This window comes from Poecilia reticulata, chromosome 16 (assembly GCF_904066995.2).
Source record: "Poecilia reticulata chromosome 16, P_reticulata-male-v2, whole genome shotgun sequence".
Classification (NCBI taxonomy): Eukaryota; Metazoa; Chordata; class Actinopteri; order Cyprinodontiformes; family Poeciliidae; genus Poecilia; species Poecilia reticulata.
The window spans coordinates 3,056,409-3,078,133 of NC_088845.1; the positions used below are offsets into that span (position 1 = coordinate 3,056,409).

Below are 21,725 nucleotides of genomic sequence, written 5' to 3' on the forward strand. Positions count from 1 at the left end.
ATGATTTCCTGGCTAATTTTCATGCATTCACTGAGTTTCTGCAGACAGCAGAGGCAGAAAGCTGGTGTGGCTCTGGGGTGTGAATGAACACGTAATAAATACAGGCACAGATTACACTACAAACAAGGAAATGTTCTCCATCACAGAGTGAAATTGCATGCCTGAGGGATAGAAAGTCTTTAATAGAGGAAGTAGGTAAGTAGAGATGCAGAAAATCGTTTTGTTTGTTCAGTCTGAAAGATGGAAGCCATGCTGTGAGTAGATTTGTTTAGTAAGAGACCATTTTTACATAATTAACCCTCAGAGCAGAGAGGTTGTCTTTAACAGACCACATCAACATGAATAAACCCAAGACCCAAGCACTGAATTAAAATTTAAATTAAAATAATCTTACAGACAAACCTAGTCATACAAAGTACCTTCTTGTCATATTAAAGATATTATTTGTAGTCTGTTTAAATGTTTATGTCTTAACTTATTATTGAATATGCAAAAACTACAGTATCTATTTTTAATCTTTTACGCTTCGCTTTTTTTAGTGGTGCACCAGCTGAGTTGATGTGACCGACAGCAGCTGGCTTCTGTCTGAAAATCACATTTCTGTTAGGGTTAGAACCACTGACCTTCATAACCTGCCACTGTAATCTCAAGGGTAAAATACTCCTGATTGATCCATACAGGAATAATCGTCATTTCTTTTAACATCTGTGACTTTATAATGCATAAGTATGTAATTTCTGCTGATATTCCAGTGAAGACTGCAGTATCTGCAGAGGCCAGTATTTTGGCTACTTGAGGGTACTTCATTCAATGATCAGTAACTTTTATATAATGCATTTTCTCTGGATCTTTGGATTATACTGTGTTTCTGCTTCAAAATGCAAGTGACTAAACTTAAGAGAAGATATTGATACTCCAAGTCTCTTTTTATGGCCCTTAAACCTACACGCTGCAAAAAAACTAAATCTTACCAAGTGTTTTGTCTATGTTCTAGGGTAGCGGTTCTCAACGTGGGCAGTACCGCCCCCCAGGGGGCGTTCAGAGGACGGCAGGGGGCGCTGGCGGACATTTTTACAAAAGGGGGGCGCTGGGATGCCTTTGGGGGGCGTTTGGTCGAAGGTAAACTTTACACCTTAAATCCACAACAATACCAGTTTAGACTTTGAGCAACTTGGTAAAACTGTATTGTGTAACATTAAATCATGCTTGGCTGCAACTGTATCGATGGCAGCTCTTCTTCTTCTATTCAGTGTTTGTTAGCTTCTGTTAGCTTCTTGGCGCAGCTCCGTTCTCCTGCTACTGGTAGCTAAAATCAGATACCCTCACTGTGTATCCCTCTGAAAAATGAACCCATTTAAATAAAGAAATAAAGAAATCCCTCCATGGGTGGTACCACGATAGAGAGAGTTCATTTTATAGCGTTAACACCGGTGCTGTAAGTGGTTCGGTTGAAACGAGGGTAATAGAACAACACAGCACTTTTAAATTTCAATAATCAGAATGCAGAAATTGTTTCCGTTGTTTTAAAAGGTTTATGTCAGTCTGCCTTTTCCCCATCGATACGCTTCCCTACTACCCTGCACCTTAGGGGCTTTAAAAAAAAAAAAAAAAAGATGCGCACATTGCGCAAAACTCTGAAACACGAGAAGCGGGACATAAAACGGAGCAACAAACTATATGTGAATTATGGCATAAAAACGGAGAATCCGACATTGAACAGTGAAAAAATCAACACATGATGTGAAACACATGACGATTAGGAGGCGCAGCAGGTGATGAGTGAAGATTATTGGTGGTGAGCGTCAATAAATGATCAAATAAATTTAGCAACAGGAAAGAAACTAAAGTGGACATAGCAATAAACCAAGAGAGGATAAAACTAATCAAATGAAACTAAATGGAAATGAATGAAGAACAAAATGTAAGAATAAACTAAGAAACTAAAGTAAATACTGAGGAATAAACTGGTATGGCAAGCAGTGGCGGAGCTAGACTTTTAAAGTTAGGGGGGCCAGGACTACCTCTGGGGGGACAAAATTTTAAATGTATGTGTGCACATCCATATATATATATATATATATATATATATATATATATATATATATATATATATATATATATATATATATACATTATTATTGTTTTTCTTCTTTAGATATTAGGTTGGCTTAGAATGATTTCGAAATAATGTACAGGAATAACCTGGTGCTGTTACATGTCAATCATCAGGGGGGGGCAATCAGATGACAGGGGGGGCACTGGCCCCCCTGGCGCCCACTCTGGCTCCGCCACTGATGGCAAGACCTTTCGAGTAATAATTAATACAGAGGACTGTATGGCAAGAATAAATAGACACTATTTCCAGATAAAAGGTAAAATAATATTGTTGAAATGTCAGGGGTTTGTTGAGGTCACATCTAGTACTGAGAATAAATATATCTTACAGACCATAACAGTAAAGAACTGATCACTTATTTATGTCTTTAATTAGATTTGATATATTTATTTCTTCAATATTATTTTTCATGTCAGTGTTAATGTAACGAGGCTGAGACTCCATGACACTTTCAATTTCACTCATTAGGATTTGATTAAGAACCAGATTTGTTCTTTGTAATTTCTGTCCAGTAAAATTATTAATCTATAAATCAATAGACAGGTTTATGTAAAGATATAATCCATGTTTCTGTCTCATATTTGTATGGCATTAAAAGGACCTGGAACTTTTGTTTTTCCACTGAAAGCTCTGGTTTGCACAATAAATGCCATGTGGGTGAAGTTTTATGGATGATACTCTGATGTCCCATTCTCCTGAAGGCAGCACAGAGCTGCACCACCAGAAACTCACAGAAACACTGAAGAGAAGAAGAGCTATGATTAATGTAGTTACAGTTCTATCCATGTTTTAATGTTGCAGAGTCGTTTTGCAAACAGTTCAAAGTTTAAACTGGCATGTTGTACATCTTTTATCTGGTCATTTTGTGCAATATTTAATAACTAGAAAATGACACAGAATAAGAATATTTTTTCCACTCTGATTGGCTGCTGTTAGGTCTACCAAGTTTAACTTGAATGTTCATTGCATTTTTCGTAGACGCTTGTGAAAATAATTTCTATTCCCATGGCTTTTTTGTTCTCTGGGAAATTATTTTTGATGATAAATACAGAAACAAGCATAAAAATCAAAACATCTACAATAGTGATAGTAGTAATAGTCAGTGCAAAGTAGCCTGCAAATTCTTTGGTGGGGGCGGTGAGGGACCTGGATGAAGCCTAGGGGGGGCGCTGGGCTGAAAAAGGTTGAGAAACACTGTTATAGGGCAAATATTTTAATACACTTAAAACAAGACAGAGATCATATAAAACTTTTCAGCAAGAAATAGGAGTTTGCTATACGCCAATAATTCTTCAATATTAATAAAAATAACTTGTTCTGCTTATAACAAGACACTTTCCCCAAGTTATGAGTGAACTGAGACTTTGCAGAATCTAGACTTATTGTTTCTTTCACCAAAAAGATTTCTTCAGTATAATATATTAAATCTGCTTTTTTACTATTTCTTTCCAAAAAAAACCTAAGTGCAGCTGGAGAACGAGATTTTCTGGGGACTGTGTCAAGTAAGTGGGTGGTTTATTAGCTGTAATGACAATGAATGCCTTCTAACCCGGGTCTTTGACACTGATTGTGTGTTTGTTTGACTCCTAAACACACTCTGTGTGTCTACGGATGCCTGATGTAGCTCATCAGTAGATGTCTAATATTAATTATATGCCGCGAAGATCAATAACCGACATCTTGTCAGCATCTCAGCTGTGAAGCTACTGAGATGCATTTAATTAGCTTCTAAAGTCGCACAGCAGATATGAGCACGTAAAATGAGCCACCAGAGCAGAATCCATGAAACCAAATCTATCTTAGGAAGGAAAGGCACTGGGAATCTACATTTGTGTTCATAGACGATCAAGAGAAGGAGTTTGTTCTCCGCACAATCTGAATAAATACTATAAAGCAAAACATTTATGTGATCGCAAAGAAAACTGTTTTATTGTGTATCCAAGCACAGAAAATCAAACAGCTGAAAGATACGCCGACAGGTTTGATATTGTGCTTTGCACACGTTTCAAACACCTTGAAATCAATTAGATTTTAGTTCTTAACCCTTTCAAAGAGGCTTAAATTCTCTTATCATTGCTTGGCAGATTAAAAAAATAACTAAAATTTCTCATGGACCAGATGTGCAACTCGCAGAATGCAGTCTGTGTGTGCAAAACATCGACCACAACTTCTAATGCTTGCCAAGAGTTAAATCGCTGTAAAACTGAAGACGTCTGTGTGTGCAGAGCTGCTGGCTGTCACTTAAATCGAGACAGGACTTGTTTGATTTATCTGCTCTTTGTCCATCTGTGCATGTTGATAAGGCAGGATGATATAGTTGACCGCTACATCACACCAACCCACGGGGTCTAGCGCTCAGAAAGACATTTCAAGTTATGCAATCGCCTCATTTACATATCACTTTGCATAAAAATTGAAATAAATGATGTTGGTATCACTGGACTGTGATATAACCCAGAAATGCCAGCTGCAAGCTAACGCATTTAGGTAGGAGGAGACAGATAACCGCTCCTCGAACAGGTGGTGGGAAGAAACTGAAATATAATTTGTCTAAAAAATGACTGAAGGTAACGATGAAACTTTGAAACCAGGTATTCAGTAAAGTTTCAGAGTTCAGTGCATTGACGAGTTATAGCTTCCATTTGGGAAGAAATTATATAAAAACCCTCAATTGTCTTAGACATGCATGTCAATTGGAAAATTAGCAACTTTCAATTGATAATTGTATGCTCTTTATTTCAAAGCAGAGAAGAAGTTGTTATTTTGACCCAGAGCATCTAGAATGTAAACTGTTCAGTGAATTGCTAAGGTTTGCTTTAGGTTGATGTCCAGTAACATTATAAAGAACCTTGGTGCCATCTTTGACCAGGATGTGGTTTAGATCTAAACAGGTGTGTGGGACATTCTTGTCTCACCTGTGCAATATTCCTAAAATATCCATTAAAACAAAAAAAACAAAAACTAACCCATGCATTTGTTGTTTCAAGACAGGAATACTATATTTGTTCATTTTCAGACAGTCTAATAAATTCAGCTAATTGCTGGATAAAGGAGTTTTGGAACATATTGCTCCAATTTCAGCTTTCCTTCAGGCATTTATTAGGCTCCTCTCATGTTTAACCAGCCACCCAAACCTGGTTTGCTATCCAATAATAACAAAAAAAGGATTAACACAAAATGTTCATGAATCTTATTGACTAACCTGGGTTATCCTAGGCTATATTTTTTAGTTTTGTAGCCAAATACTTTGGCTGGTTTATAACATATGGACCATTATTCCCTACTGCACTGCGCTTACTCTCTTTACAGGCATGCATTGCTGTTGCTACCAAGTTTTTATTTATTTTTTATTTTTTTGTCATTTAAAGTATGTTTGGGCATAAGATTCCTGGTCAGGTTTCTTCCTGCATAAATGTTTTCTCAGAGTGAAGTATTGATAAGAGGCCGTGATTTAAAGCAACCTGTTGGATTCCATTAAAAGAAAAATAAATAATTAGCAAATAAAATGGAATTGAAATGAAGTCCGCACAGATAATCTGGTTTGCATAATGTATTAATTAATTTAGGACTCAATCAAAAACCTCTTGGTAGTTTAATATTTGATTCCTGGAAATTAACACATTTGGAAAGTTGAATCTTGCAGAAATTGAAATTCCAGACATAAAAGGTCTGGTATGAAATTTATTGAAATGTTCTTACACGGAGAGAACTTATGGTAACCAGGAATATGCAGGTTTATATGGTTTATTTAGACTATTTATATAATGTGCAACAAAGGGAGCTGAAGAAAACAAAAAAGAAAAAAAAAGAACGAATGAAGAATTTCTTCATTCCTAAATTTTACATCCACATTACAAATATTTGAGGTTTCAATGCCCCAGTTTTTATTTTATTTTATTATTACAACCACCTTTTAGGAGTGACTTTGCAACCACTGCTTCAATGAACTACAAAATAATTCATGAGCAAAATATTTCTGTAAGAAACTGTTTACCAAAGCGCAGAATTACTCATACAGTGTACTGACACAGCCCAGTGGACATGCAGCCTTCAGACAAGCACAGCGCTCATTTGCAGCTCTCCTCCAGGAGACCTCCATGTCCATGTCCATCAAACATGGAGCAGAACGGCGGAGGAGAACATTTGTATTCATTCCCCGCTGCAAAACAAAGACAGCTCGACGATTCAGCAAATCTCCCTGAACACAAACCCCCCCGAGCTGCTTGGGGGAAAAACTTCACTTTGCCTGCAACTGGAGCACAAGGTTAATAAACGATCAACCTGCACAGCAGAGTGTTCACAGTGAAGCACTCTGCCGCTGCTGTGGCTGCTCTCTAACTATGCAACTTTTCTTCTCCCATTCTAATTAAAAATATATATTAAAACATGGAATGATAATTAATTTTACTTCTACTTATTAAAGTTTTTTTTTTACAGGAATTTTCTTTGGAAAGGAGTGAAATGTTTGACCGTGACTGACTTCTTGAAAGGCTGAAAATTCTGATGAAGGAGACTTATTTCACGGTGGCAGGTATTTAAAAGGTTGACTGAGAAAGACAGTAAGCATATAGGTTGCTCTCTGGTGTAATTTAAATTCACATTAAACGTAGATGTAAAGGTCAACTGTAGCAAACTGTCACAAATCAAGGATCAGAAATAAAGCTCAGTCAGGGATGCAGAGATGAATGTAAATTTGTAGCATAAGATTATCCGCCTTGTGTTAGATGTACCGTCAGCGGAGACGGAGGATCAGTGGCATTTTAATTTCATGCCTTCTCTCATATTTCGCTGGTTTCATTTTAGGTAGCAAGGCTGTCATCTTGATTTAATGGGCCAAGGCGCCACTTCACAGAAAAGCACAACAATTGAAGGCGAGGGGCATCATTTCAAGTATTGATCCGTCACACGATGCTAGACTTGATTGTGGATTGGAAATATTGCAACTAAGCAAGTTAAAGTGTAAGAAAACATTCTTATATAGCTGCTGCCTGGAAAGGAAGTCTGCAAGTTATGAATGTTAAGAGTGGTTTACTTCAAACAGTTTTTTAACTTTCAATGAGAGTCTTTAATCGTAGGCCCTCTACACATGATTACAGTCGTACTAAAATATGTCTAAACAGCCAGTATGCGGATGGTCTTTGCAGGCTCTTGTGGAGCTCAAACAACTTCCATTGGGCGGTCATGCTGTCTTGTTTTGGTGGCAGAATATCAGGATGTTATATTTGGGGAGAGAGGAGATAGTCTATCACATTCCTCTCATACTAAGGTTATAACCTCATCAGAACACTGTCAGCGAGCCAAATACAGTCATTTACGATAACGATCGTGGCATTGTGGCTTGAATGTGCATTACTTTATAGCCTCTGATCTATCTTCGGTCAGGAGAAGCTCACCAAGCTGCAACAACAGAATCTACTCTGGATGTTCTGTCCTCACTAGACATAATGGCTCTATCCAGCTAGACAAACAGATAACAGAAGAGCTGTTTGGATTTGTTTGATTCATTTGTCATTCATTATTTCTTTTTAGTCTATGGAGCTGTGAACACACAGGAAATACATCATAACACATAACAGAAAGTACATAGGAGTTCCTGTCTAAATGAACAATTTTCACTGACTGACCACACATAAAAGGTGCAAGCGTAAATGTTGGTTATACATTCACAGTTAAATAAACGACAGAGCCGAATATGTGTGTCAAAAAGTCCTTAGAGGTCTTGGAGTTCTGATTCAGATCGCTGCTGCTGGCGTTCTCACTAAAACCAGGAAGATAGAAACCATCACCTCAGTTCTAAAGTCCATACACTCCCTGTAGTTCAGAGACTTTAAAAATACTTGGAAGTTTATAAATCACTGAACGGCTCAGCACCACAATACATGAGAGATCCGCTGTTGTTGCATCAACCTTCCACACCAAAATGTAATTTATTTAAGAAAGCAAGCAAACCGAAAACATATTTATGGATCATATCAATGATATTCTATATTACAGGTCCATTTCTTTAGTGTGTAATGAAAACTAAGAGAGCTCCACAAGGACAAAAGGAAAAGATTTCCTGAGCGCTTAAACTACTTTTGTTGAAAATTGTTCAGCCAAAGACCATTCAGCTTTATTGTGCTGTTTTTTTCTTCTCTGCAGCTGATTCAATCACATAATAAGGGATTTTCTGGAAAACACAACAAGCTGAAGTAAAGTCGATTTACAATTTAAACACGAAACACTGAGAACCGCATTTATTAGTGGGGCCTAACACCTTCATTGTGTAGAGGTTAATGAGCAAGACTGGAGGAAAAAAAGTAGCTGCTGTCTTTCAGATTCACCAAAATCCTGCAGCCTGACATTAATTACTGGTAACTATTAACAACATGAGGGAATTAGCTTTAGCTGACTTGATCTTTTCAGGGAATGTTGGAATATAAATGTATATATGCTACAAAACAATATTCGTAGGGATCTGTCTGCTCTAAAAAATGTAAGTACTAAATAGTAGAGACACTATTTTATGTCAGTAAGTACATAAAAAGGAGGAATCTTTTGTTAAAACAAGAATCCTTTTTCCTTTAAAAATCATAAGCTACTAAACTAATTTCTTACTTTTGCGATTATTCAGGAAAAAATGTGTTTAGTATATGATTGCCTCCATCTTTAAAAAAAGCTATTATAACTGAATAAAAAGGAAAAACAAAACAATGTGTTCAGATACAGACAGAAGTAGAACAATCTGTCTGTAATATATCAAACATTTTCATGTCTCAGTTTATCAGTATCCTTAGAAAAGTGCCGGTTTTGATGGAAGCTGAATTCTCTGCGGTTTCACAAACGGTTGACAGGCTGCAGCAGATCAAATATCTCCAGCAGGTTTTCTGAATGGCTGTTTCTGATCTACTGATTAGGGCGATATCATGTCCTTCAAGTACGGCGGGAAATACTTAAGCTGCCCATCCTTTCAGAGGAGATGACTGGTCTTAGCCTTTCAGAAATAGAGTGAACCGAGTAGGAACACAGCAAGTATAGATACAGTAAGTACTACCACCTCTGACTACATTTACTTTGAATCTTATATAGAAATGAAAATGATTTGCTGTGTTCAACCTCATTTTTATGCTTCTTATCTATGGAAAAACCTTAACTATACCTCCAGGGTTCAGTGTGAGAGGCAGGGTAGACTCCTGCCTGGTCGCCTGTCCAGACCCCTAGGATGAAATCTGGGAAGAGCACAGCTGTTTTCAAAGCTTTTACAAGATGCCTCAGCCTCTGACATTTTGGTAACCTGGGAACCAGACAAACCAAGCAGCTAATCATAGGTTTATTTGCTGTCAATGAATGAGTCTGCACAGATCTGAAGAAAAAACAACCCATTTCCACCTGGACATGCTCATCCCAATCCAGTCGCAGTAGTTTCTCTGATAATCAGTTTGAGGAGAGTAAGGAAAAGCCTTAAATGCTTCCTTAGACAAATGAAAATAAAAAGGAAAATTTGCTCTGTGCCACATTATGATGACAATCTGTGGAATCTAAAACATCTTCCCAGGCAGGCTAGTTTTTATAGGTAAAATATACATCTGATCTCTTAACTTTTATCCATTTGTCTCAAGTTATCTCAGAGATGAGATGAGCAAAGCTTCAGAAACCCCCCAAAAGCTTTATATTTAGATCATGCATAATAATGGTTTTAAATGAGTAATAAATCACAAAAACACACTGGATTCAAATAGACAGAGAGATCCTGATCAGAAAATACTTTTTACTGCCATTTGTTTTCCTCCAATATTTTGGAATATTACTAGATGAATCAAAATAAATGAGAACTTATTGTGTCGACAGCTGACCACTGGAAACGAACCCAGTTTAAAAGTGACAGCAGTTTATCCCTTTAGAATCAGTTATGCCTTAATGAGTCACAGGTCAGAATAAAGTGTCTTAAAAACAGTTATGTTCTAGATTTTTTAAAAAGTCACAAATTAAAGAGAAATTTTTAAAGACCTTTTAAAAGTTTTTAGATCTAAGAAGATCGCAAGAATGCGTTCCCTTGTCTCCTTAGAGGGAAATTTAGACCAAAATTAACGGAGAAACGGCTATATGCAGACAAGGCAAGTTTATTTTTATAGTAAATATATACAGTATGCGGTCGTAAAGCTTCCACCCGAGACAAAGAAATACAGATCAATAGATCAAAATTTAATGCAAGAAGTTTCCAGTGCTATAAAAATCTATTTCATATTCTTGTCATTCTTACCCTTTTGAACAACAATATTACATTGTTGCAATGAATATATTCATATATTCATAGTTGCTTTTTCATAGTTGGTAATAACAAAATGCCAAGTAAAATTATGATTAAAATGTCACAGCTTCAAATCAATTTGATTATATTGATCAAATTATATATTTGATCAATATATATATTTCATTATATATATATAATCAAATATATACTTTAGAAAGACTCAAATATTTAATGGGGTGTCCTAATTTTCCCACAACTGTATGTGTGTTCATAGCAAAAATAATCTAAACTGGCTTTGCTATGTCAGCGTGTGTCACAATGCAGAGGGACCGTGTCAACAAATGTGTCAGCGTGTGGCTGCTCTGTGGCCAGACAGCCAATCATACAACAACTAAGGGAAATATTTATCCTGTTGAATCAGCACTCCCGGGCCGCAAAGAGGCGGCAGCGCCGGCGGAGCCACAGAAAGAGGACGTCACAGGGGACAGACACAAAATAGCTGCGAGAGACAAAGAGGTGCCGGGTGAAAGAAGTGGGAGGACCTGAGAAAGACATCTGTGGACGGCGGAGACAGGAACAACAAACAGAGTGGGCTGACGAAGAAGGGTCCGTTTCAAAAGGCTTCAGAAGGTGAAAAACCACAGAGAGAATGATAAAAACCTGACCTAAAGGAACTCACATTCACCAACAGCAGACGCAGCCGTAACACGGTTTGATAACCAGAGACAGAAAAGAAAAAACTCACCAAAATTTACACAATAAAAAAGTGAGAATCTAAAGAAAAGCAGTGCTTTGAGCTCCAAGCTGAATCCAGCTTTTATCTTTGGTCAGGTTTGGAGTGCTGCTGTGAGTGCTGCTAAATACAGAAAGAGAAAAGGCTCAAAAGATACAAAAAGCACCATTTTGTTGCTATGCAACCAACCTATTACAAGCAGCCAAACCTAACAGAATAGAAGCAATAATGGTTTAAAAATATTAAATTAGCCAAATGACCATAAAAAATATTCCATCAAAATAAGGAGAACATTATATTTAAAAAAAACCCATGTTTTTTGACCCATGCTCTTATTGATCAATCAGTTCTCCCAGCTCTGTGAACAGAATATCAGTTGTGTTGTGTTCCTGCCCCGCAGCCGTCAGTTGTTCTTTCCAATAAAGAGAAGTTTTGTAGCTATACAACTTGTTTCAGAGTCCTGTGGCCCAAAATTTTGCACTTGTTTTTGGTGAATGAAGATAAATGTCCGCCCTTCGCCTTTTTACTTTTATTAATATCTCCAGCTTTTCTTCTGAAGCAGGATCTTTGGGCAAAGTAAGATGTCCATCCAATGTTTTCTTCCAGTTTTTTGTAGCTAAAAAAAAATCTAGTTTATGTTTACAACAATAAGTAATTGCACTCTTTGAAATGACATTAAAGTTAGCTTTGAAGTATAATTTAAATGCCAATTGTCAAATGTTTGCATTAAAACTCTCCAGGATTGTTAGTTTGTGAAATATTCCCTCTCATGAGCCTCTGAAAAGGATTCCTGAAGTGGGAGTAAGTTTGTGTAAGTACGAGGCGGTACCCAAAAGTTTCCAGAACGACGCTGCTGCATGTGCAATTTTTGTAATACACGATTCTGCTGCTAGTTATTTGTTCAACCACGCCTTCTCAATCAGTGTGCCAAGCGGCATTTTTTTTCTCGGGGAAAAAAGCATCGGAAACCGTTCAAATGTTGAAGACCGCTTATAAGGATGACGCTATGTGTCAAGCTCAAGTTTACTCGTGGTTCACCCGCTTTAAAAATGGTGAAATGTCAATTGATGATCAACCGCTTTTTTCCGCAGCAGGAAGCAAAACTTCACAGCCGCGAGCTGCTCATAAAACTTCTCCATGAAGAAAAACGACGGCTGGACAAAATAGATCTTCCGAGAAAATTCACTGCGGGTAGACGAAACCTTCCACATCAACGCCGCCTGGCACACTGATTGAGAAGGCGTGGTTGAACAAATAACTAGCGGCAGAATCATGTACTACGAAAACTGCGCATGCAGCAGTGTCATTCTGGAAACTTTTGGGTGCCCCCTCGTATACTGAACAAGGTCTAAAAAGATGGTTCAGCTTAAATCAAACACCAAAGGGAGTTTTTTTTCTCAAACAGAAGGATGCTGAGTAACCTCAAGCACCTCATGCATACTTGAGTGTTTTAATCTTTTCTAAAACTTTTCCATGAAGCACCTCTGCGTAATGTTTACCCTGGGGTTAGTGCTGCGCCCAACAATGAAACCCAAATGGTTGCTTTGGGTCACATCATTCTGAATTAATTAAATAATTATCTTTAAATTGACAAACTACTCAAAAGAATCAAAATTAGGCATTGCAAACAGAAGAAAAGGATCTAATATGACCCAGTCAGGCTGGTGACTGCTGTGCGATGTGTTTATGTCAGAAACATCAACTTTGTGGAGACGTGAAGCATGGACATGGTAAGATCCCTTGGAAATTTCACATCCAGAATACATGTTTCCTTCTGAGGAGATTTTATCAGCAGCGATAAAACCCTCTGTCCCAATCCCATGAAAAACATGTGCATTCTGAGGAAGTCAACACAAATGGACACAATGTTAAGTAACTGTTTGTTCCTTCTGTCTGCTTCAGTCTACAGCACCATACCAGGGGTAATGTAGAGAAAAAAAAGAAGACTAAATTTTTGCAAATTTTTTTTTTTAGATTATTCTATGAAATTTTCTAGAAAAAAAGACATTTCTGAGTTTGAAAAGTCAAAAAAATTGATTGAAAAAATCAGAAATTCTGAGATTAATCTAAACTTTTCAAGAAAAATGTGGAAATTTCTGGGTTTCAAACGTTGAAACATTCTGACTACAAACTGAAAGAAATACATTTTCCACTTTTCAAACTCACAAATTTCCATGTTTTTTTTCTAGAAAGTTTCTGACAATCTCATAATTTCTGAGTTTTTTTTATTTTTATTAATATGTACAGGATTTATTGGCCCTAGTGGACATTATTTGAGAGCGGTCAGACAGGAAGGTGGGTAATGAAAGAGGGGGAGGACACGGGGCAAAGGTCATTAGGTTGGGAGTCAAATCTGTGACAACCGCATTGAGAAAGAAGGCCTCCATGCATGGGTTGTGCTTTATCCCTGTGCCATCGCAGCACCACAATTTCTGAGCTATTTCTAACCAATATTAGACTTTTCAAACTAAGTAATTTTCTTATTTTTTTGGGAAATTTCTGATATTTTTTGTCGAATATTTACTCTTTTTTTCTATCTATAATGGACCTAATACATCGTCGCTTTCCCTCAAACACAGAAGAACAGGAAATGTTTTAAAGACCTCAACATTTACTTCAAACTGCTAAAACTTCTGAATATGATTTCTTGCTTTATTTCAAGAAATAATGCTGTTTTGTTCGGCTGGAGCATCGTTGGAGGAAAAGATTACTTACCCATCTCGGGGTGATGCCTTCCCTCAACAGGAACGCTGACTGTCCGACGCAGTAGCTTGGTCCTGTGGGACTCTGAGCGCCTCTCGCGCATCAGCAAAGGGTGTACCTGCAGGCCCAAAACACAAAGTCAATATAGAAAAAGTTCTATAAATGCTGCGTCCTCATTTCTGAGCACACTAATAAAGCACAGCTACAAAAGCTTTCCCCTTTCTGCTTTGGAAAACTGCTGCGCTCGCTCTGTCCTTAATTGACTGACATTACGCATTCACGTCAATATTATGATGTACTAATGAATGATCGATGCAAACTAAGTGCCTTTGAGGTTGGGAAAACCATAAATGAGACGTTCGACACTGGAGAGTTACAGCAGCATCATTAAATTCGCAGAAAGCAAAGAAAATAAAAATAGATCAAATAAATCACAGAGGCTGCCACATTTGGCCCCACAGTCCCCGAATTCATAAAAGTGAGACTTGTGGGAAAACAAATGGAAGAATGTGAAGGTCTAATCAGAAACACTGGAACCTTATGAAACTTCTGAGTTACATTCAGAAAATATGGCATGTTCTGGAAAATTAAGATCTATAAATCTTCAGTGAACACCAGCACTTCCCATCAGATGTCCCATTGGTATTTCTAATGGGATATTAACAATTTCACACATAACTAGCTAACATCTTTATTTCCTCTCTTATCAAATATAGTTTTTCTGATCTTATTTAATAATCATTTTATTCCTGACATGATCATTGAGTATATTTTCGTAAATAACTGCAGTATGATAAAAATATGCTTACATTATAAATATGAATCCTGAAAACAATTGAATAAACTCTCAGTAGTCTCCATAAATAACTACAATGTGGAACTTTTCCCAATCAACATTTGAAAATACCAACAGTTTCAAGGCTGCCGTCTTGCGTAAACTTTATTCTTATTTTCTGTTTGAGGTAAACAAGAATAACCTAAGCACAGGCTTTGTCCTTCATTATTCCATTTCCAATACACGTGTACCACTGGCAGCAAAACAGTCCCACAGCATGATGCCACCACCATGATGCAGAAAAATGCAAGAAAATCTAAATAAGCCGATGTTCTGAGAACTGAGGCAGAAATTTTAGATCTGATAGTTTTAAGAAATATCCTGCTCTTTAAGAGTCCAACATTAGGCTCCTGGATTATCAAAGCCGGTTTAATGCTACAAATTCTGACAAGATCGACTAAATCCACACAGATTTCTACATTTTAAAAGTTTTTTTGTGTGTTTTCTTTTACACAAATCAGCATCTTTTACGTTGCCTTGAAAACACAAGAACAGTCGTGAGGCTTTATTTTTTGTATGTTTCACAAATGATTAAATTTTCTGATTTATGTTGATCTAATATGGCTTATTTTGCATCTGAGCAACCACAGATTTTTCAAATCTTATTCTTTATAAAGCATAATTTGTGAACTTTCATATACTTGCAGTTCATATTTTGCTGTTTCAGTGCTTTGCTTTGCATCTGCACCACCTTTGATGATGATCTGTTTAACCCCAGGCCCAGTTTAAAACCCTGAATAATAAATTAAAATAAATTCTACTTTCCCAGATATTTCAAGACCCAGATATTGTAAGAACCCTGTTCATAGATATCCAAGCCTTTATGCATAATTTTGAATAAATTCAAGTTTAAGAATTCAGTTTACGCTTTAAAAAACATTGCACACCTATGCTGTGCAATTACTCCACCATAAAACAGAATAGTCAGAATTAAAGTAGTATTCTTGATGAAACCCCCTGACTACAAATAGGAAATCCAGCCGGAGTCCTTATGAATAAAAACCATGTTCAGTCTTCAATTTTTCAAAGTGCAGCCACTGTCCTCTACTTAGTGGCATAAAATCAATTGAGGAAACAGCAGCAGCCTTGTTTGTGTTCGGCTGCGGTGTGTGTATGTAACATGAAAGCATTGGTGTCAGAGGGCGGTGCTGGCTGCAGAGTGCAGTGCAGGGTAGTGCAGCTTGGGGGTCTTTGGTGCGAATCCAGCAGCAGTGAAGGACGCTGGCAGGTCACGCTGAGCCATTTGTCCCTCAAGACAGAAGAAGGCCATTTATTTTCAAAGCAGTTCTGTTAAGATAAAAGGAGAATAACCCCTCTGTATGTGTGTTCATCCTTCAAAACATATGAATTTCATGCAGACAAGCCCTGAATTGACCTTACTACCGCAGACATGGAAGAGCAGAGAGTCTGTACTGTGGCTCCAGAGTTAGAGCAGCTTTATAGGAGATGCTTCTCATCACTGCATGAATATTCTGTGACTCTTTTGGTTCAGCTTAATCTGGTACAAGGACCATAAATCAACAGCTTGTGCAAATGCATGCATGCATTCTTGAAAATAACATTATGCATGTTACGATGGTATTACAGAACAACATCCTTGATGAAAAATATATGAAGATGCATCCATTGTTTATGAGCCCAGATACACAGAGCTTGAGCAGATTTGTGTTGGAGCTAGCTTGATGTTTATTTCCTCGTTATGAGGCCGTGTAGTGAACGATATCTCAGTAAATGATGACAGTAGCATTATAATAGTAGCATCCTAATTTTTATAATTTCATTTTTCATAAATTTTATCATGACCAATCACTTTTCACATTTGCCCTCTGAAACTGCAGCTCAGTGATTCATCCATTTTAGAATGCTTTCAGTGTTAAATCTCCTTGCCCTTTGCCTCCGGCAGCTGCTAAGCATTCTGGTAACGTGCAAAAGTTTCTTTTCATCTTCAAGCGAACCTTAAAGAAAATATTTAGCAGAGAAAATTCAGTCGAAACTGTACCAAACGGGTCTTTTCAATCTGCAAAAATCCATCAACTTTTTGCACTTCTGATAATCTAACCCAGCTTTTTTGCTCACTACTACAGGAACGATGTTTTTTCACAGCTCTTTCAATTGCTTACTAGCAGTGGACCCCACCTCAATACCCACCTCAGATGTTTCTCTGCTTTAGCTCACTAGCTGCATTTCCATTGGACATATAAAAAGTTTGGTACTAAGATGAGAAACAGTTTTTCTTAAATCGGTTTATTTCGCAAAACTGCGATGGAAATACTTTTTCTGCATCACACGAGTCACATGATCAACAGCCTGGTATAGCCACTGATGTAAAATACTGAAATACTTGAGATATATATCAGAATATTAGGGATGTAAATACATGTGTCACTCAAGATTTTGAAAAAATACGTTCTTGAATGAAATTAGTAAAAAAAAAAAAACTTTTGTATTGTGAGAATTTGCTACTGCGATAAAAATACATATGGATTTTTATTTTAAGGCTTTTTAAACATCTTTCCAGCATGTGCAAAACATTGTGAAACGTGCCATAAATTACTCCTTTGATCACCATCCAACCCCTGCAGCCTCCAAAACTGGACTTTATTCTGCTAAATCTGCAAATGACTTTCAGAAAAAACATCTGACGAGAAATAGACCGAGATTAAAAAGACTTTGTGTTTAATAAATTAGAACAAATCGACCAATAATTAAGTTTTGTGTATGTGCATTTTTAAATAATTTCCTTTAATTTTCTATCCAACCCCCATACTGTCAGTCAGTCAACCTTTTTCATATTTGAAATGCTAAATACTTTTATAGAGCTTAAAATGTCAAAAAACATTTCCTTTTAGGTCTGAATTATTCAGATTAGTTTGCTTCACTGATGTTCTTAGATTTTTCAAGGTGAGGTGGTTTAGTTTGAAGCTTTTATAACAAACCTTTTATTTAGTGCATTAAAAGAAATGTGACATGACGATTTAGGCTGACAACAAAAAATAACATAGTTTTAATATAGATACATTCACAATCTAATTCAGACATCTCTGTGGGTTTCAAGCTCTTAGTTTGGGCGAAACTGAACAGTAGATGTAAGTGAATAACTCAGTATTTCAAAAATTGTTAGAATACCTAGAAATTTCCTGTTGCTTTTCAATTATTTTCACAATTTATATGAATTTATATTTAAAAAATTGAGGGTTTTTTTTATACCAGCTATCACGATTGCATCACTAAATATAAATGTATTTTCTCTTATTGTCCCTTAGCTGCTCAAGACGTGCAACAAGGACATTGTATTTGTATTTCTTTGTGATCAAACGATTGAAAGCATTTGCATCAAAACAAACTGACCTGATCACACTTCAAACCCCCTGAAAAAACAAATCTTCACGGCCATCTGCCTCAGTTGTGATGAAGTCTCATCAGTTTGCACAGCTTTTATTTAGTGCTCCTCTGCGGCCAAGCGCTGTGCTAACGTGACTGAATCAGCTTTGTGCCAGTGAGCACCAGTAAAGCTGAATTAACCTCACACACTGCCAGCTCCGCATTGATCAGAAGTGCAAATAAAGCCGCCGCAGCTCGATTACAATCCTGCTTCTTTACAGAGTTTTTATATATATATATATATATATATATATATATATATATATTATACAAGTGGCTTTGCGACGAAATCACAGAAAGCAGCTGAGTTTGAGGGAAATCAGGAGGACCGAGGTGTGGGGAACTTGAACGGTACGGCAGGTAATCGCACTGAATGGTTCTGTGCTTACTGAAGGGATAGCTGTGGTTTTCAGCAAGGTTAAAGTGGCAGTTCTCTCTGTCCAGGTTTTCAGCTGTTGCCATGGAATCCAGGAGACAAATGAGCTGCACTCACTTTTATCTACAGGAAGAGTTATGAGATGGTTACAACATGTGTGTTTGGTGAAACAGGACAGGCTGCAGGATTGCATCTTAGAAATACAAGTCAACACCTTCAGCTGACAGTCACTTAGCAGCAAAAACAAGAGGGAATAAACATACAGAACTGTGCAAAACTCTTCAGTCATTCTCTCTCTAAGAGCCAGACTATCTTGTAGAGTTTCATCTGGTCTTCATCTAAAGCTCTGCTGAAAATTTGTCCTGTGTTAAGCCTTTACTGGCAGCATTTTCCTATGGGATACTGCTAAATAGTTTCTTTCTGGCACTTCTGGAATGCAAAACCAGCTTGAAATAAACAAATTTATCATTTTTTTCTGAATTCTGGATATAATGAGGCAGTTTTTACCTAATGTATTCCAAATTAGTGCAAACTACTCTGGCAGCATCAAGCAAGGTCATATTAGATACTGAACAGCTGTTGCAACTTGGTTAAACCTTGGACCAACTTAAGAAATCTTGTGAAATGAAAAATAAATCATTTGAAATGCATTTTAAGTAAAATGTGGCACCAGAAAACAGAAAATAGGCTGTCGTTGGATCTCTCAGGGGGATAGGTAGCTAAACCATATGGCAATGTCACAAACGACTCTACAGACACAAATTAACATTTTTCTAAAAACTTCTCAGTTCACAGACCTGAATCCCATCTATAGGCTGCAGGGTGACTGAAGAATTTGGATTCTGGACAATCAAAAGCAAGAGTACCGAGATTTTATTCCCTGTATGTTAGAACCTTTTGCAATTTGTCCGATTGCATTCTATAAGTGCAAACAGGATCGTATAAACTATTATTAGCCAATAACTTTGGCACCAATAAAAATAAAGAAAATACAAAATTGCTCAAAATGCAATAATGCAAAAGCAAGAATAAATGTATTTTTAGAATAAATTTTACAGATCTTTACCAGGGGTGTCAATATGCGTGAAATGTCCTTCATATGAATGAAAGCAACTTTATTGGGAAGTCAATCACAATAAAATTCAGTCTAAGTGAAAACAGAAACTGTAAGAAAGCTAAACAAAAAAAATTATCAGAACAAAAGATGAAGCAATTAATATGCCACTCAAACCATTAAGCCACCTAACATTTGAGAGCTCAAAGAATAGTTTATGTCCTGAAAATTGTTCAGATTATTGCTTTGACTTCAATGGGAAACTCTGAAAAGGGAGTAGTTTCACTTTTATTAAACAAAATGCCTGCATTCCTCTTGGAACACTTGGCTGGAAAAGGATGAAAAGCCAAAGATTGGAAACTACTGATCAGCTAAGACCATTTTTCTAGATTCCTTCAAACAAAACATAAGGGAATTAGGTGTGATAAAACATTTTTTGCACTGTGCTAATATTAACAGCATATCTTCACAGACAACTTTCAATACAGCCCCGCTCAAAGGAGTTATGAATATGATCATTCTGTTCATTCTCTCTGCTTCTGCTGGGTTACACAATTCATCACTGACAATTTGAATCACACAAACACCCAGAATAACATTCTAAGGTTCCCTGTCACTTCAGCATCCCACCAAGACATCCAGCTGAGGGAAAACATCTGGGGGCTGTTTTTTTTTCTCTGCATGTGGCAGGATTTAATTGGTCAGATGTTGCAAACTGTGCACCTGGATAAGAGACACAACTCCAGCTCTGGGCCAGCCTTGACAGGTGCAGGAAACTGGAAGGATTACAACCACCAGCTCTTAACCACTTCAGCTGGTACACTAACATCTTACTAGCATATTTAAATGTGCTTTTGGAATCAGAGTTCGATTTGCTCAAATAAGGTTTGCGCTCTGCGTGGTACCGCTCAGAAGCTGCGGTGTCCATTAGATCTTATTTGGCGAAACAAACCACACGCTGTGTATTTATATTCCTAGAACCTTTCACATTTGTTACATTACAACCAGAAACTTAAATGTAGTTTATTGCCGTTTTGTGCAACAGAGCAACACAAAGCACCGTGTGGTACTAAAGTGAAAGGAAAATGTGTGATTTTAAAAATACAATAAATAAAAATCTAAATAGTGTGCCAAACCAACTTCCTTTAGAAATCATCAAATTAATGAACAAAGCTCTGTTGGCTTCATCAGAGTGTGATCTCCAATTTTCACAGGGCCTCTTTGCTTAAGCTGCTGCCTCCATGACCCAATCCTGGGTTAAGTGAAGATCATGGATGAATGAATGGAGTCTACCAGTTTGTGATTAAATCTCCCCTTAAGCAACCGTTATTAAACAACCCTTAATGCATTAAAACCATTAAGGAACACAGATCAGGAAGGTCATAAAGAAAATTGTTCAGAAGTTTAATTATGTTATGACAAAATATCCCAAGCTTTAAACTCTGACTAAGCTTTGAACTGTCCATATCTTTAAAAAGTTGAGTAGGGCTGAAACGATTCCTCGAGTGATTCGAGTACTTCGATTATTAAAATTCCTCGAGGAAAATTGACCTGCCTCGAAGCTTCGTTAATTTATGTTTTATTATTTAGCGCACCGTGTTTCAGCCGGAACATTATTTGCGTTGCGGGAGCTCTGACTTCCGCCTCTGAGTTGTTGACGGAAGCTACGTGTTAGCGGCATAACGTCCAATCTTCAGGTTCGGCCCGCGGGGATTTTACTGATTGGTGATAATTCCGGGTTTTCATCGTTTTTGTGGGACCAATAAACATCCTTAAAATGACCGGTGCGATGCCGGGAGTCCGGCAGCCTTTCTGCTCCGGAGCTGCTGGTTGAACGGCGGGAAGAAGCTGAGGAGGATTTATACAGGTGAGCAGGGAGAGACTGAACACGGCGGGCGGCTGAGGGTTGATGCTTACAGGGTAAGAGCAGCTTTACGGACGAACCGCACAATAAACTTATATCATCCCGGTCTGAACAAACGGGAGGCGGAACATGGCTGGTAGATGAGTTTCTGAACGGAGGAGCCGTAAATATCCCGTATTGCTCCCCCGGTCTACAAAAAAGTAACTGGTAGGGAAGCTCAAATGTGGAAAAAATAGACTGATGTTGATATCCGATAGTAACACTGGTGTTATGGAAGATTTACCAATATTTTATTTCATAATTGTTTTTATCCGATTACTCGATTAATCGTAAGAAAAATCTATATATTACTCGATTACTAAAAAAATTGTTTACAACAGCCCTAGTTAAGAGTATGACACAACTGGAAATCAAGCAAGACACGGCTGTCCAA

At 37.4% G+C, this 21,725-nt stretch overlaps 1 protein-coding gene across 9 annotated transcripts in view; it reads right to left on the reverse strand.

Annotated features, from left to right (window-relative positions):
• syngap1b (synaptic Ras GTPase activating protein 1b) overlaps positions 1–21,725 on the reverse strand; it is a 176,116-nt gene that overhangs the window by 90,470 nt on the left and 63,921 nt on the right. For all 9 annotated transcript variants that reach the window (XR_014091401.1, XR_014091402.1, XM_081616884.1 and 6 more), the window contains one exon: positions 13,795–13,900. Coding sequence is in view for 7 of the 9 variants with exons in the window: in XM_081616884.1 (XP_081473010.1) it covers positions 13,795–13,900 (106 nt within the window). In the remaining 2 variants the exon portion in view is untranslated. The remainder of the gene's footprint in view (positions 1–13,794; positions 13,901–21,725) is intronic.